The sequence below is a fragment of the Pithys albifrons genome, chromosome 21, assembly GCF_047495875.1.
Source record: "Pithys albifrons albifrons isolate INPA30051 chromosome 21, PitAlb_v1, whole genome shotgun sequence".
NCBI classification, from domain to species: domain Eukaryota; kingdom Metazoa; phylum Chordata; class Aves; order Passeriformes; family Thamnophilidae; genus Pithys; species Pithys albifrons.
Window position 1 is genome coordinate 9169262 of NC_092478.1, and position 24246 is coordinate 9193507.

Sequence of the window (24246 nt, forward strand, 5' to 3'; positions counted from 1 at the left end):
TATCTCCTTCCCCCCGTTGTTGTCCTCTCTTCCCCTTTCCTTTGAAATACCCCAGTTCAACTCAGAATGGTTTGTTTAACACAGCTGCAAGAAGATTTAACAGAATTAGCCAGAACTCTATCCTGTGCCTCAGGAGCTGGCTGGAAATCCCGTGCACGGATTAGAGAGCAGCTTGAAAAGACAGAGGATAAAGGAACAGCTGCCAGGCTTGTTCTGTGTCACACCAAAAAGCAAAGGGGCACACACAAAACAATTCCTGCTGGGAATTACAGCCCAACAAAAGCCTGTCTGGCTCCATGGCCACAGGCCACCACTGCCTGTTTCAGAGTCATTTATCATGTGAACCAAGCAGGTCCCAAGCACGGGCTCAGCCTACAAAAAGCATCACCACAGCCAGGGGTATCTCCTATACCGTTAACAAAAATAAGTATTTTCTTTCTTTCTGTAGCTATAATATATAAATAGATGATCATTTGCTTTTATTAATGTAGCTAAATATATTTTATGAATAAGTTATTTGGAGAACATCATCTCTAAGCCAGCAAGTGCTGTTACATCCAGTGAAGGAAATCTTTACTAATGGTCCTTTGAAATACTTTAATTATCAAGCAGACAATTATGGAAGTCTAAGTCAGTTTTCACGCTGCCAAGACACTGATTTTTGGACATGATCCACACTTTGCACCTGTTTAGAAGTGACAATGAAGCTCTCTGTTATTTTGGGGTTCCTCTCCTCACACACAAACCCACTGCTCAGTGACCAGTGCAATCTTCCACTCAACACTGACAACTTAAAAGTACAAACAATTGGCACAAAATCAGTCAAACACTTCAACAGCAAAACCCTGAAACCAAAGCAAAGCCAGAGTAACCTCCTACCACATCCTAACTCAGTCCTTATTAGTGCAACTCTGACACAAAATCTTCCTACAGGCAAAGACATCTGTAACCCAAAGAAGTGTAAAATGATAAAATACCCTTCACACTGCATGGAAAACCCCCCAAAGGATTAGTGTCAGAAAATATTTGGCAGCAAAAATTGGAAAAAACCACCAAGGTCTAACAGAAGAGAGTGGCTACACCAGTCATTTTAGGGGAGGTTGTTGAAGAACTGCTGCAGGAAGGTTTTGTTATTCCAGCTTTTCATCTCCTTCCTCCACATCCTTCAGACTGAGCACTTCCAGCGTTCCTTTCCCTTTCGTCTCACTCCGGATCAGCTCGTCGATCTCTCGGAAGCAGCCGGGGTCAACAAGGCACACCTGAAATGGTTCAGCAACAACAGCTCAATTTCACCAGCCCCTAATCCAGGCCTAATATTAATTTTCATTAAAAAATACTGTTTAGTTGCTGAGAAGGACTTTGCAGAGTTGATAATATCTATCAAGTAATCTAAACTTCCCACAGAATTTTGGCAGTTCCAGATCCCTGTGTTGGATGTGGCTTTTTCCAGTTGGGATTCTGGATTCTATCCTGTTCTCCAGAAAGATTTATACTACTAACAAATTATGCTTTACCACATTGATTTTTTAATAAATTAATAAACCACTGTCACAACAAAGACCTGAGCCACCATATAACATTAACATTTTACATATGCAGAGAAACTTATCAGTTCTGCAGGACAACCATTACTAAGAGAAATTGGAGCAGCAATCTCTGGGTAACAAAGGCTGTTTCCAGGCTCACATCCCTGGCATTGTATGAAATTAAACATTCCACACAGCAGCTCTGATTCAGGATCTCTGGTAAACCTGCAGTTCCATGTTCCATCTACGGATTCATCTTGTAGTAAAATATGTAGTCAAATCAAGTATGAAACCCAGGGACTGCTTTTTGCTTACAATCTCCAGCTGTTCCTGGAAGTCTTCACTCTCAATAACTTTGATCAGTGGTTTGAGCTTCTCTTTCAGCTTCTTGCCCTCCTTTGCTGGGAGGATAAACCGCAGCCTCATGTGGGCACGTTCGATCTGCATGGTCTCCTTCAGCTGCCTGATCACTTCCAGGGCCTGTAAGGACATGAACAAGAGCATTTGAACACCTGCTTAAAACCCACCACACAGAGCAAACCCTCAACCCCTCTGCATCATCTTCAGACCCATCTCTCACTGCTGGCCACTGCCACTCTGCTGCAGGGAGGCTGCTGTCACACTCTGACAGATTAGCAAGAAAAGACAGAGAGTTCTTGCTGTTTGTGATCACTTCAAACACTTAAAACGCTGTCTGAAATGAAATTAAATAGCACAGACATCACAAACCCATGTGGTTCAGATCACAGAATCATAGAATGGATTGGGTTGGAAAAGACCTCCAAGATCATCAAGTCCAACCCTTGGTCCAACTCCAGTCCCTTTACCAGATCATGGCACTCGGTGCCACGGCCAAGCTCAGGTTAAAAACCTCCAGGAATGGGGAATCCACCCCCTCTCTGGGCAGCCCATTCCAATCCCTGAGCACTCTCTCTGCAAAGAAGTTTTTTCTGCTCTCCAACTTCAATTTCCCCTGGCAGAGCTTGAGCCCATCGTGCCCCCTTGTCCTATTGCTGAGTGCCTGGGAGAAGAGACCAACCCCCACCTGGCCAGAACTTCCCTTCAGGGAGTTCCAGACAGTGCTGAGGTCACCTCTGAGCCTCCTCTTCTCCTGGCTAAACAATCCCAAAGCCTGACATCCCACTTCATTTAGCATAAATAATATACCTTTTATTTCTGTTCCAGGTGCAGCGTTGCTGCTGTTTTAAGTTTCTTTCTTTCTTTCTTTCTTTCTCCCTTCCCTGAATTCTCAGAACACAAATTGCCTGAGTTTCAGGAGCTGCTTGTACCCAGCACTCAGCTGCCAGATGGCTGAGTAATCCCTCTGAGGGCCTCAGATCCCAGGGCTTTGCTCCCTGTGTGACTGGGCACTGAGGAATTACACCGGAATACAGCACCTTGGAGCAGGAGCTGATGTTGCAGGACAACTCACCTGCTGCTTTGTGCTCTTGTTTGGTTTGACAGAGTAGTGAATGTCCTTCATGGCTCTCTCGATGAGGATCACTGTGTAAGGCCTCTTTGTCTCAGGGTTCACACACTTGTCAGCCACGATGGTGGCGATGTCTCGGAACATCTGCTCCAGCTGGGTGTGCCGCTCTTTGTCCGACACCTGCAGCTCCCCCTTGGACAAAATCTGTACCACAGCAGTGAAGGAATCAGTTAATAAACAGCATGGATTTGAACAGTGGAAATTCTGGTAACTCTTTGAAATTTAGTAATTGCTTCAATGGCTTGATGTGAAGGGCAGAAAACAATAACCATACTAATGTGACCAATGACACGGGAAGATGTCAAACAAACAGCACAGAAACAGTAAAGTACAGCAAGAGAAACACACATTTCACACAATCATCATAAGCTGAGCTGGAAGGAACCCATCAGGATCATTGGGTACAACTCCTGACCCTGCACAGACACCCCACCCTGCCCCAGAGCATCATCCAAACCCTCCTGGAGCTCTGGCAGCCTTGGGGCTGTGCCCACTGCCCTGGGGAGCCTGGGCAGTGCCCACCACCCTCTGGGGGAAGAACCACTTTTAGTCCCAATTCCTGGATAATCCAAACAGGATTTGGTTACCAATGAGGTTTTCCCTGATTTTCCAGAACTTGAGAATCTCTGCACCACCAGATTGATGGAGCTTGGCCTGGAGAAGAAGATGCTGATGGCAGAGTCACAGCATCAGTCAGGCTGGTAAAGTCCTCTGAGGTCACCAAGTCCAACCATTCCCCAGCACTGCCAAGGCCACCACTGACCCATGGCACAGAATCACAAGGTGTGCTGAGCTGGGAAGGACCCACCAGGACCATCAGTCCAACCCTCAGCCCTGCCCAGGCCCAGCCCCAAGAGTCACCCCCTGTGCCCCAGAGCATCATCCAAACCCTCCTGGAGCTCTGGCAGCCTTGGGGCTGTGCCCACTGCCCTGGGGAGCCTGGGCAGTGCCCACCACCCTCTGGGGGAAGAGCCTTTTCCTGAGATCCAACCTGCCCCTGCCCTGGCACAGCTCCAGCCATTCCCTGGGTGCTGTCCCTGCCCTGGCACAGCTCCAGCCATTCCCTGGGTGCTGTCCCTGCCCTGGCACAGCTCCAGCCATTCCCTGGGTGCTGTCCCTGGTCTCAGAAAGCAGAGCTCAGAACTGCCCCTCGTGAGAAGCTGCAGACCCCCATGAGCTCTGACCTCAGACTCTTTTTCTTCAGCTGAACAGACCAATGCCCTCAGCTGCTCCTTGTACAGCCCCTCAAGGCCCTTCACCATCTCTGTGTCCTCCTTCAGGATGCTCTCCAACAGCTTTAGCTCTTTTTTATATTTAGGCATCCAGTTCCTTTCCCTGTATCCTTAATGTTCTGTCTGAGGTGATAAACTGTTCAGTGCTGGCTGTGTCTGTTAACATCAGTGCAGAGCTGTGTGTTATACAGCACATTCAGAACTCTTTTCAACCAGATGCATATATAAAATTTAAGACCATAAAACAGAGTTATTGCTCCTTTTGATCCATTTCTTAATAAACAACCCTTTCACCTACAGCAGCACTGTGTTCTTCAAACACCTTCCAGTACAAACTGACCTACTGTGGGACTCTCACTCTTCTCACATCTCTTATAAAGCCAAGTGTGTGAAACCCACCATCTTACAGATTTCTGTTTGGTCATCTGTCCCAAATGCCTGAACCAGATCTTCCTTCTTCGCCACCTGGCCTTTGGAAACATTGACAAACACTGTGTGTGTCTGCAGGACCTCATCAAGATCTTTCTCCCTAGAGATTAAAACAGGGTTAGAAAACTTCACAGAATCATCCCAGCATGGTTTGAGTAGGAAGGGGCATTAAAGCTCATCCAGTCCCACCCCCTGCCATGGGCAGAGACACCTTCCACTGTCCCAGGTTGCTCCAAGCTCTGTCCAACCTGGCCTTGGACACTGCCAGGGTTGGGGCAGTCACAGCTTCTCTGGGCACCTGTGCCAGGGCCTGCCCACCCTCCCAGCCAGCAATTCCTTCCCAGTATCCCACCTATCCCTGCCCTCTGACAGTGGGAAGCCATTCCCTCTGGCCTGACCCTCCAGGCTCCTGTCCAAAGTTCCTCTCCAGCAAAGCCAACAATGCAAGGAGATAGGAACAACCCCTGACGAGAGGAGCAACCCCTGGTGCCCAGGGCTGGATCAGCAGGGCCTGAAAACCTCCACGGCCGCGGTGTCGCTGCCCAGGGCCGGGCAGGGCCGGCGACTGCCCCTCCGGCCCCGCACCATCTCCCGGGACACACGCGGGTCCCGCAAGGGCCACGGCCGAGGGCGCACACGGGCCCCGGGATAGACCCCCGACCCTTCCTGGGTCCCTACACGGTCCCCCCAGTCTCTTTCCTGTGTCCCACACGGGCTTTTCTCCGCTCCCTGCACCGGCCCTGCCCCGCTCCCCACACGGGCCCTTCCCCGGTGCCCACAGGGCCCTGCCCCGTCCCCCACACGGGCCTTGCCCCGGTGATCACACGGGTCCCTCCCGGTGCCCACACGGGCCCTGCCCCGGTCCCCACACGGGCCATTCCCTGGTTCCCACACGGGCCCTGCCCCAGTGCCCACAGGGCCTTGCCCCGGTGATCACACGGGTCCCTCCCGGTGCCCACACGGGACCTTCCCTGGTCCCCACACAGGCCCTGCCCCATCCCAAAGGCCCTGCCCGTCCCCCGCCCCGCCGCCCCGCGGGCACTCACGCTCCGCTGCGCCAGCCCATGACCTTGTTGCGGTAACAGGCGATCTCGAAGCGCTTGCCGGCGCGCCGGGCCCGCACCACGGCCACATTGGTGAGGCGGATCTGGTTGGTGGGGGTGAAGATGGACATGGCTGCGGCCGCGGCGCCGGCACCGCCCCCAGCCCGGCACGGCCCGGACGGAACGACACGGAACGGGGCGGAGCGCGGGGCGGAAGGGGCGGGAGCGGCGCGGGCGGCGCATGGCGGGGAGCGGGAGCGATGCGGGACAGCGGGGCGGGGGTAATAACAGGGATAACAACCGTGAGAGGGGGGGTGTAATGAGGGTGTGACTGGTGGTGTGTGAGTGGGATTGTAACCGGGAGGGGAGCGCTGTGTGCAGGGATGGCCGGGGCTGAGCGTGTGTGCGCGGGGATGGCCGGGCAGGGGCTACACTGACCGTGTGTGTGCGGGGATGGCCGGGCAGGAGGGTACAGTGACCGTGTGTGTGCGGGGATGGCCGGGCAGGGGCTGCACTGACCGTGTGTGTGCGGGGATGGCCAGGGGGTACAGTGACCGTGTGTGTGCGGGGATGGCCGGGCAGGGGGGTACAGTGACCGTGTGTGTGCGGGGATGGCCGGGCAGGGGCTGCACTGACCGTGTGTGTGCGGGGATGGCCAGGGGGTACAGTGACCGTGTGTGTGCGGGGATGGCCGGGCAGGGGGGTACAGTGACCGTGTGTGTGCGGGGATGGCCGGGCAGGGGGGTACAGTGACCGTGTGTGTGCGGGGGTGGCAGGGCAGGGGGTACAATGACCGTGTGTGTGCGGGGGTGGCAGGGCAGGGGGTACAATGACCGTGTGTGTGCGGGGATGGCCGGGCAGGGGGGTACAGTGACCGTGTGTGTGCGGGGATGGCCGGGCAGGGGGGCTGCACTGACCGTGTGTGTGTGCGGGGATGGCCAGGGGGTACAGTGACCGTGTGTGTGCGGGGATGGCCGGGCAGAGGGGCTGCACTGACCGTGTGTGTGTGCGGGGATGGCCAGGGGGTACAGTGACCGTGTGTGTGCGGGGATGGCCGGGCAGGGGCTGCACTGACCGTGTGTGTGTGCGGGGATGGCCGGGCAGGGGCTGCACTGACCGTGTGTGTGTGCGGGGATGGCCGGGCAGGGGCTGCACTGACCGTGTGTGTGCGGGGATGGCCGGGCAGGGGGTACAATGACCGTGTGTGTGCGGGGATGGCCAGGGGCAGGGGGTACAGTGACCGTGTGTGTGCGGGGATGGCCGGGCAGGGGGGTACAGTGACCGTGTGTGTGCGGGGATGGCCAGGGGCAGGGGGTACAGTGACCGTGTGTGTGCGGGGGTGGCAGGGCAGGGGGTACAATGACCGTGTGTGTGCGGGGATGGCCGGGCAGAGGGGCTGCACTGACCGTGTGTGTGCGGGAATGGCCAGGGGGTACAGTGACCGTGTGTGTGTGCGGGGATGGCCAGAGGGGTACAATTGCTGTGTGTGTGCAGTGAAGTCTCAGGAGGGTGGGTGTGCGTGAGTGGGAACAGGGAGGAATTAAACATGAGGAGTGGGGGGGGGAGTAACTGTGATGTGGAAGGCAATAACCATGATCATAGAGTCACAGAATCATTGAATCAGTTGGGTTGGAAGAGTCCTCTGAGATCATGAAGTCCAACCCTTAATCCAACCCCACTGTGATCACCAGATCATGGCACTCAGTGCCACGGCCAAGCTCAGCTGAAAAACCTCCAGGGATGGGGAATCCACCCCCTCTCTGGGCAGCCCATTCCAATCCCTGAGCACTCTCTCTGCAAAGAAGTTTTTTCTGCTCTCCAACTTCAATTTCCCCTGGCAGAGCTTGAGCCCATCGTGCCCCCTTGTCCTATTGCTGAGTGCCTGGGAGAAGAGACCAACCCCCACCTGGCCACAACTTCCCTTCAGGCAGTTCCAGACAGTGCTGAGGTCACCTCTGAGCCTCCTCTTCTCCAGGCTAAACACCCCCAGCTCCCTCAGCCTCTCCCCACAGAGCTTGTACTATGGGGGGGATAACAACCCTGTGTGGGGTAATAACTGTGAGGAGGGATAATAACTATGTGTGTGGTGTAATAACCCTGATGGGGGGATAAAAACTGTGTATGTGAGGTAAAAACTGAGGGGAGATACAACAACCATGTATGGGGCAATAACTGTGAGGGAGGATGTAACCATTGCATGTAGGGTGATAACTGTAAGGGGAGATAATATCTATGTGTGTGGGGTAATAACTGTGAGAGGGGTGTTTAGTAACTGGGAATGAGGGTTAATAACCATGGGAAAGGCAGGGAAAGGTGGGGGTAATAACTGAGGGGTGTATGGGAGGGAGAGAGAGAGAGGGGATATTGTCTGTGAGGAGGAACAACCACGAGGGTGGTGTGTTTGTGAGGGGGGTAACAACTATGAGGGGTGTGGAGTTGAGGGTAAGAAGTGTAAGGGGGTGTGGATAATAGTGTGGATAATAATAATAACCATGAGGGATGGGGGTAATAACAGTGTGTGTGGGGTGAGTGGGGTTAATAATCAAGAGGGGGGAGTGTGTGTGGGTAATGGTGGGGATTGGGGTAATAACCATGGAGGGACTGTCTGTGGGTGGTAACTGTGGTGGAGGGGGGTTTGTAATGACCATGTGGGGCAGTGGAGGGTTAATAACCATGGAGGGGGTGTAGGGTGGGGGTAATAACAGGTGGGTCTGGAGGGGGTGGGAGCTCTGTGTGAGGGGGCAGCACAGAAAGGGGTCAGCACAGAGCAGGAGTCAGTGGGGTGGGCAGAGGGGCAGCTGCTGGGGTGGGCACAGTGTTGAGGAATGGATGGCAGCTCCAGTGGGGGGTCAGGGGGTGGGTTGGGATGCTGTGGTGTAACTGAAGGTGGAACATACAGAGGGTGAGGTAGAGTATTATGTGGGCTCAGGAAGTTTTTGGAGCCCCCGTTCAGGAGTTTGCTGCTGGGGTGGGCTGGCAGCACTGGCACTGCCCACTGGCAAGTGCTCTTGGCTCTTCTCTTTTGGGAGCCTCAGTGTTGCTGCTGGAGGGCTGAAGGGCATCCCCTCGAGCCTTTGCCCTGTTGATGTAACAGCCCAGAGAAGTACAAAACCAGTCTCTAGCCTCTTGGATTCTGTGCTCATGTCTGATACCTGCAAAATCAAGGTCTGAGGGGGCTGCAGGTGACAGCAGGAGGGTGTCAGCTGTGTTTCTCAGTCAATAAGTGTGACAAACCAGCCTTTTTTAAGCACCTGAATGTTTCCTGTGTAATCACAGGCACCACATGAGGTTGTTCTGGCTGCAGCATTCTGTACCCTGAATGCACTGAACCAACTTGAAATGTCCCAGTTGTTCCAAGTCAAACTTCACTTGCATCATAGAATTCTGAGAAAGTGCTTCCAGTTGAATCCAGGTTTCAGTCTGCCCTTGGAACTCTGTTTGTATTCTGTGTAACATCTAATGTGTATAGGCAAGGCTTGTGTTCAGCAGCAAACTGGAGGTGATTCCTCCTTGAACTGGAGCTTTCCAGTTCCAGAGAGCTGCACTGGTTGGGTCTGTGTAAAACCAGGCCAGTACGACCCAGTGGGTGTTTCACAAGGACTTTTGACTTTCAGACAATTGCTCAGCTCAAGTATTTTCTGCCTTTCCTTGTAAGAGAGGTGCCCTATGAAGAAAAAACTGAGTTTCCAGACTCAGAGACTGAAATGTTAGTTTGGAGCTCAGCTGACACACCCGAGGAGGTGAAGGTATCTTGATTCATCCTTAGTGCCTTCTCCAAAAGCTGTTTTCTGCAGAGCCTGGGGAATAGCTGATGACATGAGACTGTGGGTACTGTGTGGTCGGGTTTTGGGTGCTCATTCCATGCTCATACTGTTGGAATCTGTGCCTCATTCCAGGTTTAGATGTCTCAGTGGATATGTGGAACTACTTCCATACTTGTGTGGCGTCCATCTGGCTGCACAGATTTTACATCTACTCTGCTGTTGCTCTTGGGGTCAGCCTTTGGATTGTCATTCAGTTCACCATCACCAAAGCCAAAAAGAAGGTAACTGAACCTGTCAGCACTTTTGCCTGAGGAGACCTCAAAAACCCCTGTGTGGAAGTGAGTCGTTGCTGGGTGAGGGCACCCCCTGGTGCAGTGAAATGGGCCCACCTGGAGTGCTGAACATCCCAAATGCAGTTTAGTTCATGTGGTTGTCATCCTCAGTTTGGATTAGTTTTTGTTTGTGGGTCACTAAAAGCCCTTGTTGGTGTGATATTAGAGCAGATCTCAGCTGGACACTTCCCACATTGTGCCCACCTGTCCACCTCTGTCATTCCAAGTAAATCCCTCTGCTTGTGTCCAGCATTTTCCTTTCATGTTTCCAGTGATGGGCCATTCAGGAACTGAAAACCACCTTGTGCAGGTGGGAGAAGTTCAGCTGCAGAAGTTGGGAGGTTCATCTGGATCCTTTCATCTCCCAGATATTGTAGGGTGGCCTAGATCAGGAAAACATTTCCTGCTGTGTTTGTGAGGAACCAAAATGCTTTGGCTGCTACATTTGTGCAGTGCTGAGAGTCTGGCCACAGGACTGGAATTTTAAGTGCTTTTGGTTTGACATCCTTTTGAAAGGGGATTGAAGGTGATGCAGCTCTTGTGTCCTAGGGTGAAAAATCCAGTGGGAATCCTCCTTCCTCCAAAGGAACAGAAGCCAAGCTAATAAATGGATGTGCCACTCCTCAGGCCAAGGAGGTGCATGTTGCTGGAGTAAAGATTTTCTATGGGTCTCAGACTGGCACAGCAAAGGTATCAGTTACTTTTGTTCCACAGATTTGAAATGTTGTTGTGATTCAAGTATGTTGTTTGTCTTAAAACCCTGCACTGGGTACAAATCTGAGGGTGCATCAGGCAGTTCATTGGCTTGTTACAAGTCACTGCCCAGCACAAGAGATAAGGGAAAATTCTATAAAAATAGACCTTTTCCCCCTCCCTTTTAGTAGGGCATGTAACATATTGATTATGGAGCTTCAAGTTTGCTCCCACAATATAATTTTAATTTGCTAGCAGGTCTTAGAGAGAGATGCTGGTTTTGGTGCTTTCTCCAAAAGAAATGTAATTTGTGTGTGTAAATGTAAAGTCATGAAAAAGCATGGAACTCTCAGCCATATTTTTAATGGGAGGAATTACAAGTCCAGTGTGCTGGTCTCAGGTGTTGCTGCTCTCCCTGTCCTGGGAGGTTTTGTGGCTTGTGTGGGTTGGAATAACTGAAAACTTCCTATGTTTCTTTATTCAGGGATTTGCCAAAGCTCTGGCTGAAGCTGTTACTTCCCTTAATTTGCCTGTGGAAGTCATTAACATGGGAGACTATGACCCAGATGACAGTTTATCAGAGGAGGTGGGTATGGCATAAATATCAGTAATAAATACAAGTTTTTCCTGGGATCATCAAGGCTGTTTTCCTCTTGTACTTCTCTCCCCAAAACTCTGTGTTGAAATTGCTTTCCTGCTACATAAGCAAGTGTAGCCCATCAACCCTTAACAGAAAATACATAAATTTTGAGAATTCCTAGGAAAGCATCACATGGAACATTTTGATGCTGACAGTGACTTTGTATGAGCCAGTTCTGTAACTCAGGTGTGAGAGTGGCTGCACCAGGTCCCCTGTTCTGTCTCTGTGTCCACCTGGAGAAGGGTTTACAGCCAGAACAAGCAGCTGGTGATGCTTCTGCAGCCTTTACAGGCTTATATGTTAGAAACTCCTTGTAAGGTGTATTTATATGGGGTAAAGCATAGTGGGGTTTTCTTCTGTCCACATGGATAGCTGCTACTTGAAAGTTCTGATTACACCAATTAGGATTATCTCCCTGCATGTGTGTTGGGAATTCCTGAGGGTTTCAGTACGAGTTGTCAGCACTGGATACTGCCCCTAACAGTTTTAAATATTTATCCATGATAAATACTTTATCATGGACTTGATGATGAAGGAAAGGAGTCTGTTCAGGAAGCTGCTGGTTGGGGACAGTGTCCAGTTCTGCTGTACCGGCGTCTCTCTTCAGCAGGGCACAAACAGCCTGATCTCTCTGCTAATTAAGGATGCTTTGCAGGTCATTCCTCACCACTGGGATTGTCACCTGCCCCATCCCACACCAAGGACTGTTAACACCCTTAGCCTTGGCTTTTGACTTCTGCCAGTGTTGCAGCTCTTTTCCTGATGCCAAGTGTTTTGGAAAATGCAATGATCTCTTCCATCCTGTCCTGTTTCTGTGATCAGACCACCAGCAGGAGCGTCTGTGTGTTCCTGGTGGCCACGTACACGGACGGGCAGCCCCCGGAGGGCTCAGCCTGGTTCTGCAAGTGGCTGGAGGAGGCAGCCAGTGATTTCCGCTTTGGGAACACCCACCTGAAGGGCCTGAGATACGCTGTGTTTGGCTTGGGAAACTCGGTGTATGTGGATCATTACAACACAGTAAGTACCCCCTGTCCTCCTTTCTTGGTGTCAAAGCCTCTGCTGGATGAACTGCTTCAAAACTGAGCTGTTCTGGTAGGTTGGGTGAGAACTGCAGCTGTTGTGAAGAGTTGAGGGACTGGGTTTAGGGCACAGGCAGAATCACAGAATCCTTTAGGTTGGAAAAGATCTCCAAGACCATCGAGTCCTACCTGTGCCCAATCCCCACCTTGTCCCCCAGCCCAGAGCTCTGAGTGCCATGTCCATTTTTCCTTGGACACCTCCAGGGATGGGGACTCCACCACCTCCCTGGGCAGCTGTGCCAGTGCTTGACTACCCTTTCAGTGAAGAAATTCCTTCTGATGTCCAGCCTGCCCCTTCCCTGACACAGCTTGAAGTTACTTGTCCTGTCCCTGTTCCCTGGAGCAGAGCCCAACCCCCTGTCCTGACTCCCCCCTCCTGGCAGGGATTGCAGAGCCAGAAGGTCCCCCCCGAGCCTCCTTTTCTCCAGCTGAGCCCCTCCATCTCCCTCAGTGGCTCCAGCCCCTTCCCCAGCTCCTCTGCCTTTCTCTGGACATCCTCCTGCTCCTCAGTGTCCTTCTTGTCATGAGGGACCCAGAACTGGATACAGCCCTCCAGGGGCCTCAGCAGTGCCAGCACAAGGGGACAGTCACTGCCCTGGTCCTGCTGCCACCCCATGGCTAGTACAGGGCAGGTGCCATTGGCTTTTTTGGCCACCTGGGCAGTGCAGCCTTGAAGCAATTGTGCTGCCCTGTTAAATGGGAAGGGAGTCCCATGTGCACTGGGAGGTGTGATAACACATCTGGTCAGTCCTTGCTGAGTTCATTTCCTGGCTTTGAAAGCTTTCTGTCAGCACGTGAGGGCACAGTACTGCAAACATTCTCACTTCTAGTTTACAGGGCTTTTCTCAAACCACTTTTTATGTTGTGTATTTCAGCTTTACTCCCTGATGTATGACAGGGCATTGGTCTCACCTCACTCAGGAAAATGGCATCTCTTGTCACCAGGTTGTGTTCACAGCTGGGGCCATGTGAAAGCTGTTACACACGTGACCACTTTGACCAGCAAGCATCACACAGAGCAGCTTGTTCCCAGAGCTCATCCCTTGCCACACCAGCGGGGTAGCAGAGGGATTTTCCAGTGGAGTCTGAGGGAGGGTGGTGGTGTTCAGGCTGCCTTGTGCCAGTGCTGAGGCTGCAGCTGAGAGGGACTCCACAAATCCCTGCCCTGCAGCCCCGTGCAGCTCACTAGCTCTGTCTCCAAGGTTGATCCTTGCTTTCTTTCAGTTCCCTGCTTTCACCTGGCCTTGGTTTGATTTCCCTGTGCCTTTGCTGCTGCCCTAGGTTGGAAGAAGCATTGACAGGTGGCTGTGGGTGCTGGGGGCCAGCCGTGTCATGACCCGTGCCGAGGGCGACTGCAACGTGGCGCAGAGCAGGCACGGCAGCATCGAGGCTGACTTTGCAGCCTGGAAAACCAAGTTCCTCACTCGGCTCCAGGCACTCTGCAGAGGGGAGAAGAAGCCCTGCAGTGGGAGGTGCAAGAAAGGGAAGTGCAAATCTCCAGGGAAGCAGAGCAAGGAGGGCTCGGATCATGAACACGAAGCGTCAGAACACGAGAATACTGAGGTACAGCCACAACCCATGAGGCCTCATTTCTGGTTTAGTGCCCCTTGGAGCACTGCTTGGCTTCTCTCCTTCCTCCTGCAGTCCAGAGGGATGCTGGTACTTTGCTCTGGAGCAGAGGGGGAAGAGGGATGAGATCCCATGGCTGATAATAAGTAGAATGAGCCATCCAAAAAGAAGGACCAAAGAATTAGTGATAGACCCACCTAGATGGCATTTATGTGATGGGGGAATCTTGATCTTGACTGGGGGGAGGTTTATGTTGTGGCAGGTGCTCCAGGGAGCCAGTTTGGGTTCTGATCAGACTCTTTGTGTCTCATAGCCAGGTGAAGCATTTAGTTCCCTGTGAGCAGTTCTGGAGCAGAGGGGGAAGAGGGATGAGATCCCATGGCTGATAATAAGTAGAATGAGCCATCCAAAAAGAAGGACCAAAGAATTAGTGATGGACTCACCTAGATGGCATTTATGTAATGAGGGAATCTTGATCTTGACTGGGGGGAGGTTTATGTTGTGGCAGGTGCTCCAGGGAGCCAGTTTGGGTTCTGATCAGACTCTTTGTTTGTCTCATAGCCAGGTGAAGCATTTAGTTGCCTGTGAGCAGTTCTGGAGCAGAGGGGGAAGAGGGATGAGATCCCATGGCTGATAATAAGTAGAATGAGCCATCCAAAAAGAAGGACCAAAGAATTAGTGATGGACCCACCTAGATGGCATTTATGTGATGGGGGAGTCTTGATCTCCACTTGGGGGGGAGGTTTATGTTGTGGCAGGTGCTCCAGGGAGCCAGTTTGGGTTCTGATCAGACTCTTTGTTTGTCTCATAGCCAGGTGAAGCATTTAGTTGCCTGTGAGCAGTTAACCTGCTTGCACTTCATGCTGGTGAAGCTTGGGTGCTCTGCCTGCATCCCAAGGTTGTTCCAAAGGCAGCTGGGGGAGTTACCTGAGCCAGTCCTGTATTTCCTCTGTGTGTGTCTCCTGTAATCATTTGTTTTCTGCAGTGTTTATTGATTGCAGATTTTAAATTAGAAATCCTCTTGTTCTACAGTTCAAAACCCAAAGCTGCCATGGCATTTTAATGGCCCTCAAACCATTTATTGTGGGTTGGAAATGTTTGCTGTGGCCACGGTGAATTTTGTAGGAAAATAAGTGGCTCTTCTGGCTAAGTTTGGGAGTGCTGGCTGCTGCAGGGGCTAGAGGAGTAAATCTTGCTGTGACACCAGGGCTGTTGTGCTGTACAGAAAGGGAGACAACCTTTCTGCTCTGTGAAGAGTTGGGTTTAAATAGCAGATCCCTCTTTCCCTGTTCATTCATCCAGAGGCACTTGGAGGGTTTGAAGGGGTTCAGGCTTCCATATACATCCTACAGGTTATTGGTAGGATGTTCCTTGTTTTCAGTGGGTTTTTATTGATAAGGAGAGTTATTTCATTCACTTGAAATGTTTAACATTCAGATAAATTCTTCATTTGTTCTCTCTGATCTCTCCCACAGGCAGAGGAATTGTTTGAAACCAGTAGCGAGGAGGAAGCTGGTGCAGAGGAAGCTGGAGGCACAAACTCTGTCATTGATGTTGAAGATCTTGGCAGTATCATGGGCCACATGAAGAAAGCAAAGGTACTGCTGTTACAGTGGGTGTGGAATGGTCAGGGCTTGGATTGTTTGAAATATCACTTCTTGGGTTTGAATGTGTAGGGTTTGGTTGGGGGGAGAGTAAAATATGAGCTATTGGAGAGCCTGTCCCAAAAAATGACATACTTTGGAGGTGTGGTGGATGTAGTTACAGCCTGACTGTGACTTGTTCACCCAGCAAATGCTGCAGGGGTCAGGTGTTGTTTTCAGTTCAGGGAAGCTTTTCACCAAACTTCCCACCAAACCAACCTCTGTAATTACACCTTCCTTACCTTGGGAGCCTCTGCAGTGTGGGCTTCTCACAGCTCTTGCCCAAAATGAGGCCCTGGCACAGGTTGGGCAGAGAAGCTGTGGCTGCCCCAGCCCTGGGAGTGTCCTAGGCCAGGCTGGGCAGGGCTTGGAGCAACCTGGGCTGGTGGGAGGTGTTCCTGCTCATGGCAGGGGTGACATTGGATGGGCTTTGATGTCCCTTCCAACCCAAACCATTCTGTGACTCGACACTCAGAGCAACCAGTTGTTGCTACACAAATTGGATCATCTTTTGCCTACACTGCACTTCTTATTTGTGGAGAGAATGATGCTGAGGGAAGGAGGGAGTTGTTTTATTTGCTATACAGCCCTCAAAGCCTCTTTTGGTGTGTTATTGGCAGAAAAAGTGTTCTATGGCACAAAAAAACCCACAGCTTCTCTTCTGCACTGCTGAGTGACCAGTAAAGAATCAGGAGAGCAGCAGAGGAGGGGAGGGCTGTGAGAGGCCCCTGTAACTACAGGCAGACAGACACAACAGGTTGAAGTGTTTGAAATTGGATTTATGTAAGCAGATCCTACTAGTTGGTCCAAGCCTGGCACCAGAGAAGCTGTGGCTGCCCCATCCCTGGGAGTGTCCAAGGCCAGGTTGGACAGGGCTTGGAGCAACCTGGGCTGGTGGGAGGTGTCCCTGCCCATGGCAGGGGGTCTGTAAGGTCCCTTTTAACCCAAACCATTCCATAATTCTTTGAAAGTATAACTATTTCCTTAGCCATCTGAGCTGAGATGACACAACAGGGCCACCCCAAGGCAGGCTGTGTGCTTGGGAGGGGAAGGCAGTGCAAGGGAGCATTGGGATTTCTGTTCCTCACCCTGTGGAGAGGGGGAAGAAGGTAAAGAAAACCTTTCCTGCTGTTTGTAACAAACTCTGTAAGGGAGTAACCCCACTGAGCTGTGGGCAAGGCCGGCTGCTGTGGGGGCTCTGTCCCTGAGCTTGTATGGACTTGTGTGCTGCAGCTTGTCAGGGAGGGATGGGTGACCTTTGTGGCTTTGGTCTGGGGGCAGAAACGATCATTTTCCTGGTGGAACCGTGGTCCTTTCTCCTGCCTCCTGCGCTCACCACTAGAGGTCACCGGCCGAAAGGGAACTGCATTTCCTGCAGGAGCTTGAGCTGGGAGGTGGTTCTGCCCAGGGAAGGGAGGTGGGGACATCCAGCAGTTTTATGAGGAATTAGGTATTGGCTCTTCACTGACTGACAAAATATGGCAACACCGTGATCGAGGAGAGTGTAATGCAGGAAAAACACGTGTCACAGCCTGGTTCATGAATAAAAAGGGAGCAGAGCAATAAAATACTTCCTGCTCTTCACTTCTCAAGCTTGGGGCTCTGGTGGTGAGCAGGGCTGAGGTTGGTGTGGTGTGGGTTTGTACACAGGCAGTGGAAATTCACTGCTCTCTGTGCCCTTGACTGATGGAAGGTTCAAACCACTTTCTCCTCAGCTTTTTGTTGCTCTGCTCCAGCAGTGAGAGCCCTGTGTGTTGTGGTACTTACTCTTCTGTAGTAACCCGTGCCTCTAACCAGGTTCCTGTGGCTGTGACCCACGTGCCTGCCCCTGATCAGAGGGGCAGCTTCTGCCTGAGCACAGACACCCACCTGAGGCTGAGCTGCAGTTTCTGATCCCCTGAGCCTTTTCCTTGGAGGAGATGGCAAAGTTGTTCTGCTGTGACAGGTGAATGCTGCCCTCCTGCAGGTGGTTAAATCCTGAGGGTGCAGCTGTTGGTGTGGGACTGCAAGTTCACTCTCAGAGTGCCTGGAAGTGTCCTGGCCCTTTGGGACATGAGCTGTTCTCAGGTGATGGACAGGAGACCCTAAAACTCTGCATCAGCCTTTGGCACTGATGCCACAGAAATGTGCTGATCTAGGCACGTCCCAGGGCTTTTTGGTTGAATTGGAGACCTCAAAAGCTGTAGTTGCCATTTCTGGCCCCTTCATTCCTGCTCTGCAAGGCTGCTGTGCCCAGCTGCAATCCACATTTCTGGGTTCCTGCTCCTGCCACCAGAGCAGGGAATGGAGAAAGGGCCCTGGGCAGTGACTCCATGGAAATCCTCAGCTCTCATGTATGAGGTGAGGGCAGGATAGAGCTGTGTCAGTATTCCATGGGGAGCCTGAGCTGATGGCCATTGGTGGGAGGAAGGATGGCTTTGTGCTGCTGCTGACTCTCCTGGGGAACATGCACATGGAGTGGAAGGGTTTGTGCAAACACTTGAGCTGTGAAATGATCCTGTAGGTGCAGTGATTTACTGTGACAAAAGTGAGCACTGAGGACTGGGGATGAAAGAGCAGATGATCTGCATTTATGAAAGCCATTCATCACAATCAGGCTCTCTTGCTGCCAGGCAGGAGGCTGTGATTGTTCACATCCAGGGCACCTCAGCTAAAGTCCCATCTCCTCTTTTGAGGCTCTGAGTTTGTGACTTGTCCTGTATCATGTGAGTTGTGTTCTCCCTTGAGCCATTTTTCCTCTCATGGAGTGCTGGACTGTGAAAAATTAGTCTGACTCTTCTGTTTTACACTGAGGTGACCTGTTGTCTTGCAGTAAATGGGATCCAATGGGATGGAGTTCAACAAGGCCAAGTGCAGGTCCTGCCCTTTGGCCACCCCAACCCCTGCAGCGCTCCAGGCTGGGCACAGAGTGGCTGGAGAGCAGCCAGGCAGAGGGACCTGGGGGGACTGAGGGACAGGAAGCTCAACAGGAGCCAACAGTGTGCCCAGGTGGCCAAGAAGGCCAATGGGATCCTGGCCTGGATCCAAACTAGCATGGCCAACAGGCCCAGGGCAGTGACCCTTCCCCTGGACTCTGCATTGGGGAGGCCACACCTTGAGTGTTGTGTTCAGTTCTGGGCCCCTCAGTTGAGGAAAGAGATTGAGGGGCTGGAGTGGGGCCAGAGACAGAGAATCCACCATGTCTTGATCCAACCCTACTGTCATCACCAGCCCAGGGCACTCTGGGCTGGTGGTCACAGTGGGGTTGGATCAAGGGTTGGACTTGATGATCTCAGAGGTCTCTTTCAACCCAACTGAGAAGAACAACGAGGCTGGAGAAGGGACTGGAGCACAAGTGCTGTGGGGAGAGGCTGAGGGAGCTGGGGGTGTTCAGCCTGGAGAAGAGGAGGCTCAGAGGTGACCTCAGCACTGTCTGGAACTGCCTGAAGGGAAGTTCTGGCCAGGTGGGGGTTGGTCTCTTCTCCCAGGCACTCAGCAATAGGACAAGGGGGCACGATGGGCTCAAGCTCTGCCAGGGGAAATTTGAGTTGGAGATGAGAAAAAACTTCTTTGCAGAGAGAGTGCTCAGGCATTGGAATGGGCTGCCCAGAGAGGGGGTGGATTCCCCATCCCTGGAGGTTTTTCAGCTGAGCTTGGCTGTGGCACTGAGTGCCATGATCTGGTAAAGGGACTGGAGTTGGACCAAGGGTTGGACTTGATGATCTCAGAGGTCTCTTCCAACCCAATCCATTCTATGATTCTATGAAATCTTTACCCATGCAGGGGATTGCTCTGGAGGTTTGTACCTGAACTATTCACACACAAGTGAGCAGGTTGGAGAGAAACTGGTGTATCTTCAGGGTTATATCACAGACAGGTCTTTATCCTCAAAGTTACTTGTGCCTGAAATGTGCAGAGGTTTCCAGCAGGGGTTTTGTGGGTGTGTCAGTGTTGGGTGGTCACCCCTCTGTGTGGGGGGGATGGAACAGCAGGTCCTGCCTTTTGCCACGTGGGGATTTTGAAATGTTTTAAGGCCCAGCTTGGATCTTCTGTATATATTGCCTTTTGGGAGAGTCGCTAGCAGATATGGACAGATAGTCATAATTCCTTGTTGTCCTGCCTTTTCTGGGATGGCAGAGTGAGGCTGTGGAGGCAAATGTATCTAATAAATGTCCACTCACATCTCTGCAGGTCATCTTCATTTAATTTTGCAACCATTCCTTGTTGTTTGACTTCATGGAAATCAAGGCTGAGTTTTGTTTCACAGCCTTTTCCCTCCATGAACTGCAGGTTCATTGCATTTTGTAAAGTATTGTCAGAGGGCTTGGAGAGCAGGGACTGGATCCTTTGCAGTCCTTTGGATCAGGCAGGTGGATTCAGGGGTTCAAGGAGAATGCCAGAACCTCATTCTGGTGGAGTTGTAGCTATTCCTGCTCCCTTGGAGCAGAGATGGAGTTTTAAGGAGCTGTTGGGGTAAAGTTTCACAGTTCCTGGTGATGGTGCCTCCTGCACACAGAGTGTGAGCACAAAAATTGCCTCAAGGTTGGGTGTATATTGGTAATATATTCAAATGTATTAAAGGACAGTAAATCCCACACTTAGTGCACCAAATCTCATAATATTGTGGGGATGGTTCTTAATGAGTTTAAGAACTAGGTGGAGTTCAGAGTGTCACAGTGTAGGCACATTCCCTCCCTTGTGCTCCAGAGCTGCTCCCCTGGAATGTGTTTGTCAGATCAAAGTGGACTCTGATGGGTGTGTTTGTGTCCTGCAGATGCATTAATGCATTAACCACAGGGACAGCAGTTCTTACTGCAGATTATCTGGGAAATTGGGATCAACCAGAAAGAGCAATCAAGACTCATTCCCAGGCAATGAAATGACTTTATTAACCTTCATATTTATAAACTTCAGGCTTGAGTAACAGCAATAGCAGTAATAATATCCTAATTTTTGGATGGGTTGGAAAGCAATCAAATGGGCATGTTTTGTTGACACAATTTTGAAATTAATGTTGTTGTTTCCTGAAACAAAAAGTTTAATGATGCTGAGAGTCTCATTTGCAAGATAAATAGAGAGACAGGTGTATTTAAGAGACAAAGAGTGAATTCACAGGAGCCAAAGTCTCTCCCAGAGTGTTCAAGGAGTTTCTTTGTTCTTCTGTTTCCATTTGCCCCAAGGGAGGTTTCCTGATCCCTAAAAAGTCACCCTCTGTTAGGCAGGTACCACCACATGCCCCATCCCACCTTTTCCAACGTTCCCAAGAATCTTTGGAGTCTGTGGCAGCTGTGGGAGACCAGCCCTTGGGGGAAGAAACTCTTGATGAAGCTGCCTGGGGTTTCACTGGAATGGGCATTAAGGTATTTAAGGCCTGAGGTGTTTACAGACCAACTTGAGTTACAGATAGAAATATTCAGAGTATGAAAGAATTATTAACCATATTATAACTGAATTGAACAAGGTTTGGGCACAGTTCAAACTGATGTGAACATTTAGAGCCTCTCCAAAAACTTCTAATGGTGAGTGATGTCTTTAAGAAAAATGAGCCCTTCTCTGCAGCAACTCAGGCTCTGGGTTTGACCTCTGCTACTCTGGCTCAGAATTACATTTTAAAATAAGCTTTAAAAAAATATAATTAAACTTCTTAGGCATTACTTTTACCATTTAAATCTGTGTGTGTCAGAGGGACACTTCACCCTTCTCCTTTCCTGTATTCAAATCTAACCCCTGGCTATTGGAAAGAATTATGATTCCTAAACAACATCACAAGGGATCCTGAACTTGCTTTTTCTGTAAGACTTGTGAGTGCCCAAGGAAAAAAGCTCTAAAAATAACTTCAAAGATAACCTCTGGCTGGATGTTGTGACATGTGGTATCATAGAGCCTTCCTTTGTAAAGGGATTTGAGATCTCTAAATGGAAACTCTTTTTGCCCCAGGGGAGGATCCCATACCCCTTCCCAGAATCCCAGACTGTTCTGAGTTGGGAGGGACCCCCAAGGATCATCGAGTCCAACTCTTAAGTCAATGGCCCACACAGGGGATTGAACCCATGACCTTGGCATTATTACAACCAAGTTTTAACCAACTGAGCTGATCTTGGGGTCTTGGTTGTTCTTCAGTCTGTTGTGAATTAGTCAGGAAATGGGTAGTGAAGCAGAGCTGATAAATATAAAAAGGTCTGGAAGGCTGAAGTGCCCCAGGGAGTTTGGATTCCTCTTCATTTGCAGCCTTTTCTTGCCCAGAATCCCAGACTATTCTGAGTTGGAAGAGACCCTCAAGGATCATCGAGCCCAACTCTTAAGTCAATGGCCCACACAGGGGATTGAACCCATGACCTTGGCATTGTTACAACCAAGTTTAACCAACTGAGCTAATGAAGGAGCAGTACCATTGTTGGAGGAGCAGCCCAGCCCACCTGCTCACCAACCTGGGGCTCCTTTTCTTGGGTGTCTTTTTTCCTGTTTGGTTTTTAAGGTTCTTGTCAGTCCAGTGACAGCTGAGCAGAATTCCAGAGCTCTGTGCAGCAGAGTCTCTGCTCTGGAGCCAGGCTGGGAGAGCTGGAGGGGCTCACCTGGAGAAGTGAAGGCTCCAGGGAGACCTGAGAGCCCCTTCCAGTGCCCAAAGGGGCTCCAGGAGAGCTGGAGAGGGACTGGGGACAAGGGATGGAGGGACAGGACAAGGGGAATGGCTTCCCACTGCCAGAGGGCAGGGATAGGTGGGATATTGGGAAGGAATTCTTGGCTGTGAGGGTGGGCAGGCCGTGGCACAGGTGCCCAGAGAAGCTGTGGCTGCCCCATCCCTGGGAGTGTCCCAGGCCAGGTTGGACAGGGCTTGGAGCAGCCTGGGCTGGTGGGAGGTGTCCCTGCCCATGGCAGGGAGTGGGAATGGGTCAGCTTTCATGTCCTTCCAACCCAACCTGTTGTATTTTTTATGGTGTTTTGACCACTTGAAAAATTGATGTTGAAATGAAATGCTCTTTTAATCCTAAACTGTAAGGAAAAGAAAAAAATGATGGAATGGAGAAGTGGCTCTTTTACAGAGCCATTTTATAGAAAACCTGCAAAATATGGCAGGACTATGTGTCCTGCCTGCTCTGAGTGTGAGAGCAGAAGAGACTGAAGGGGAAAATCTACTGAGTTTAAGTTGGGCATTAAATTGTTAAATTGTGTTACCTGGGTCTTGGCTGTGAGTATTGCACCACAGAGGAAAGGAATAAAATGTGAATATATGGCTCAATTTTCAAGTCTAAGCAGTCACTTTTGGGTGGACACAGACACATTTTAATTTTGACTCTTTTGCCTCTGAAAATCAATCTTCTTTATGGGGTGTCCGAGGACGTTTCCCAAGTCAAACAAACTCTGACAGGCTCTGTGTGTGAGATGGAGCTGTGGTTTAATGACACCCTGTAAACCCTGCCCTGCAGCAGAGCCATCTCAAACCCCTCTGTAACACTGCAGAGATACTTTCAAGTTGTCATCTGGGAGGTTTTTCTGTCCTTGAGGGTTTGGGCTGATGCAGAAACTGCAGCAAACTGGATGTTGGTGGGATTATTTATCCTTCTGCATTTCACAGCAGATGAGCAGTGTCCTTTCACACTGATTCACTTGGATGGCAGCACAAGCTTCTGTCACTGCTTGTCTGCATGAGTTTGGGATTTAAAACGCTGCTCTGTGTGTACAGAAATCTCAGAACTGACTCCTCAAACTGAGAGAGAATGGAAGATTCCCTCTGCTGCCTCAGAGCAGCACAAGGGAGTTGCTGTTCTCCTGCAGCATAGAGAGAGAGACGTGGATGGAGGTTCCTTGCACCTCATGGTTGAATATTCACAATGGTTTCTTGTACAGGAGAGACAAATCCTGCCTCTGAGTTGGTTTTGTTTTAGTATCTGTCAGAACTTCTCAGGGACTTTCTCTCCTGCAGGAAAGATGGAAAAAGACTATTTACAAGGGGTGGTGGGACAGGCTAAGGGGGAATGTCTTCAAGCTGCCAGAGGGCAGAGTTAGATGGGATATTGAGAAGGAACTCCTGGCTATGAGGGTGGGCAGGCCCTGGCATAGGTTGGGCAGAGAAGCTGTGGCTGCCCCAGCCCTGGGAGTGTCCAAGGCCAGGTTGGATGAGATTTGGAGCAACCTGGGCTGGTGGGAGGTGTCCCTGCCCATCATAAAGTCCAGCTCTTAAGTCAAGGGCCCACACAGGGGATTGAACCCATGACCTTGGCATTATTGCAACCAAGTTTTAACCAACTGAGCTAATCTCAGGTCCTTCCCCCTGTGGCTGTGGCTGCCCCATCCCTGGGAGTGTCCAAGGCCAGGTTGGATGAGACTTGAAGCAACCTGGGACAGTGGGAGGTGTCCCTGCCCATGGCAGGGGGTGGCACTGGATGATCTTCAGGGTTCCTTCCAACCCAAACCATTCAGGGATTCTGTGGTTTAAGGGCCACTTGACAACACATGCCCTGATTTTTACTTCAGCCCTGGCAAGGGGATGGATTGCCCAGTTCCCATCTCTCTGCTTTGGTTCAGGTGGTTGTGCTTCACAGGGCACCCCCTGTGGAGTGGGGACATACCCTGTGATAATGTAGACTCTGGCAGCTCTTTCTAGTAAGATTTTCTTGCCCTTGGGCTGTTTGCTTGTTCACAGATCACTCAGTCCAAGTTTCCAGCACTCATCCTTGTGCTCACTGAGGGCTCCAGGCCCTTGGTGCTGGTGAATGACAGCAGTGACAGGGGGTCACTGAGGGGCTGGCAGGGTGTGTGCCCATGGACTGGGCAAACTGCAGCTCTGTCTGTGTCTGTCACAGCCAGGGCTGTGTACCTGGAGCAGGACA

The 24246-nt window shown here is 51.0% G+C and overlaps 2 protein-coding genes across 2 annotated transcripts in view; one reads left to right on the forward strand and one right to left on the reverse strand.

Moving 5' to 3' along the window:
- Positions 1 to 449: 449 nt before the first annotated feature.
- On the reverse strand, positions 450 to 5911 carry SBDS (SBDS ribosome maturation factor). Its single transcript, XM_071574859.1, has 5 exons — positions 5723 to 5911; positions 4647 to 4776; positions 2959 to 3159; positions 1842 to 2006; positions 450 to 1259 (listed from the first exon to the last, which is right to left on the reverse strand). The coding sequence occupies exons 1-5, from the start codon at positions 5848 to 5850 to the stop codon at positions 1131 to 1133; spliced, it is 753 nt and encodes a 250-aa protein (XP_071430960.1). The 5' UTR covers positions 5851 to 5911; the 3' UTR covers positions 450 to 1130.
- Positions 5912 to 5944: 33 nt separating this feature from the next.
- The window catches only part of LOC139681459 (S-adenosyl-L-methionine-dependent tRNA 4-demethylwyosine synthase TYW1-like), a 107340-nt gene continuing 89038 nt past the window's right edge, over positions 5945 to 24246 (forward strand). The window contains exons 1-7 of the mRNA XM_071574858.1: positions 5945 to 6000; positions 9616 to 9764; positions 10365 to 10505; positions 10993 to 11094; positions 11971 to 12165; positions 13509 to 13790; positions 15272 to 15394. Coding sequence (XP_071430959.1) covers positions 5961 to 6000; positions 9616 to 9764; positions 10365 to 10505; positions 10993 to 11094; positions 11971 to 12165; positions 13509 to 13790; positions 15272 to 15394 — 1032 coding nt within the window. The 5' untranslated portion in view covers positions 5945 to 5960. The remainder of the gene's footprint in view (positions 6001 to 9615; positions 9765 to 10364; positions 10506 to 10992; positions 11095 to 11970; positions 12166 to 13508; positions 13791 to 15271; positions 15395 to 24246) is intronic.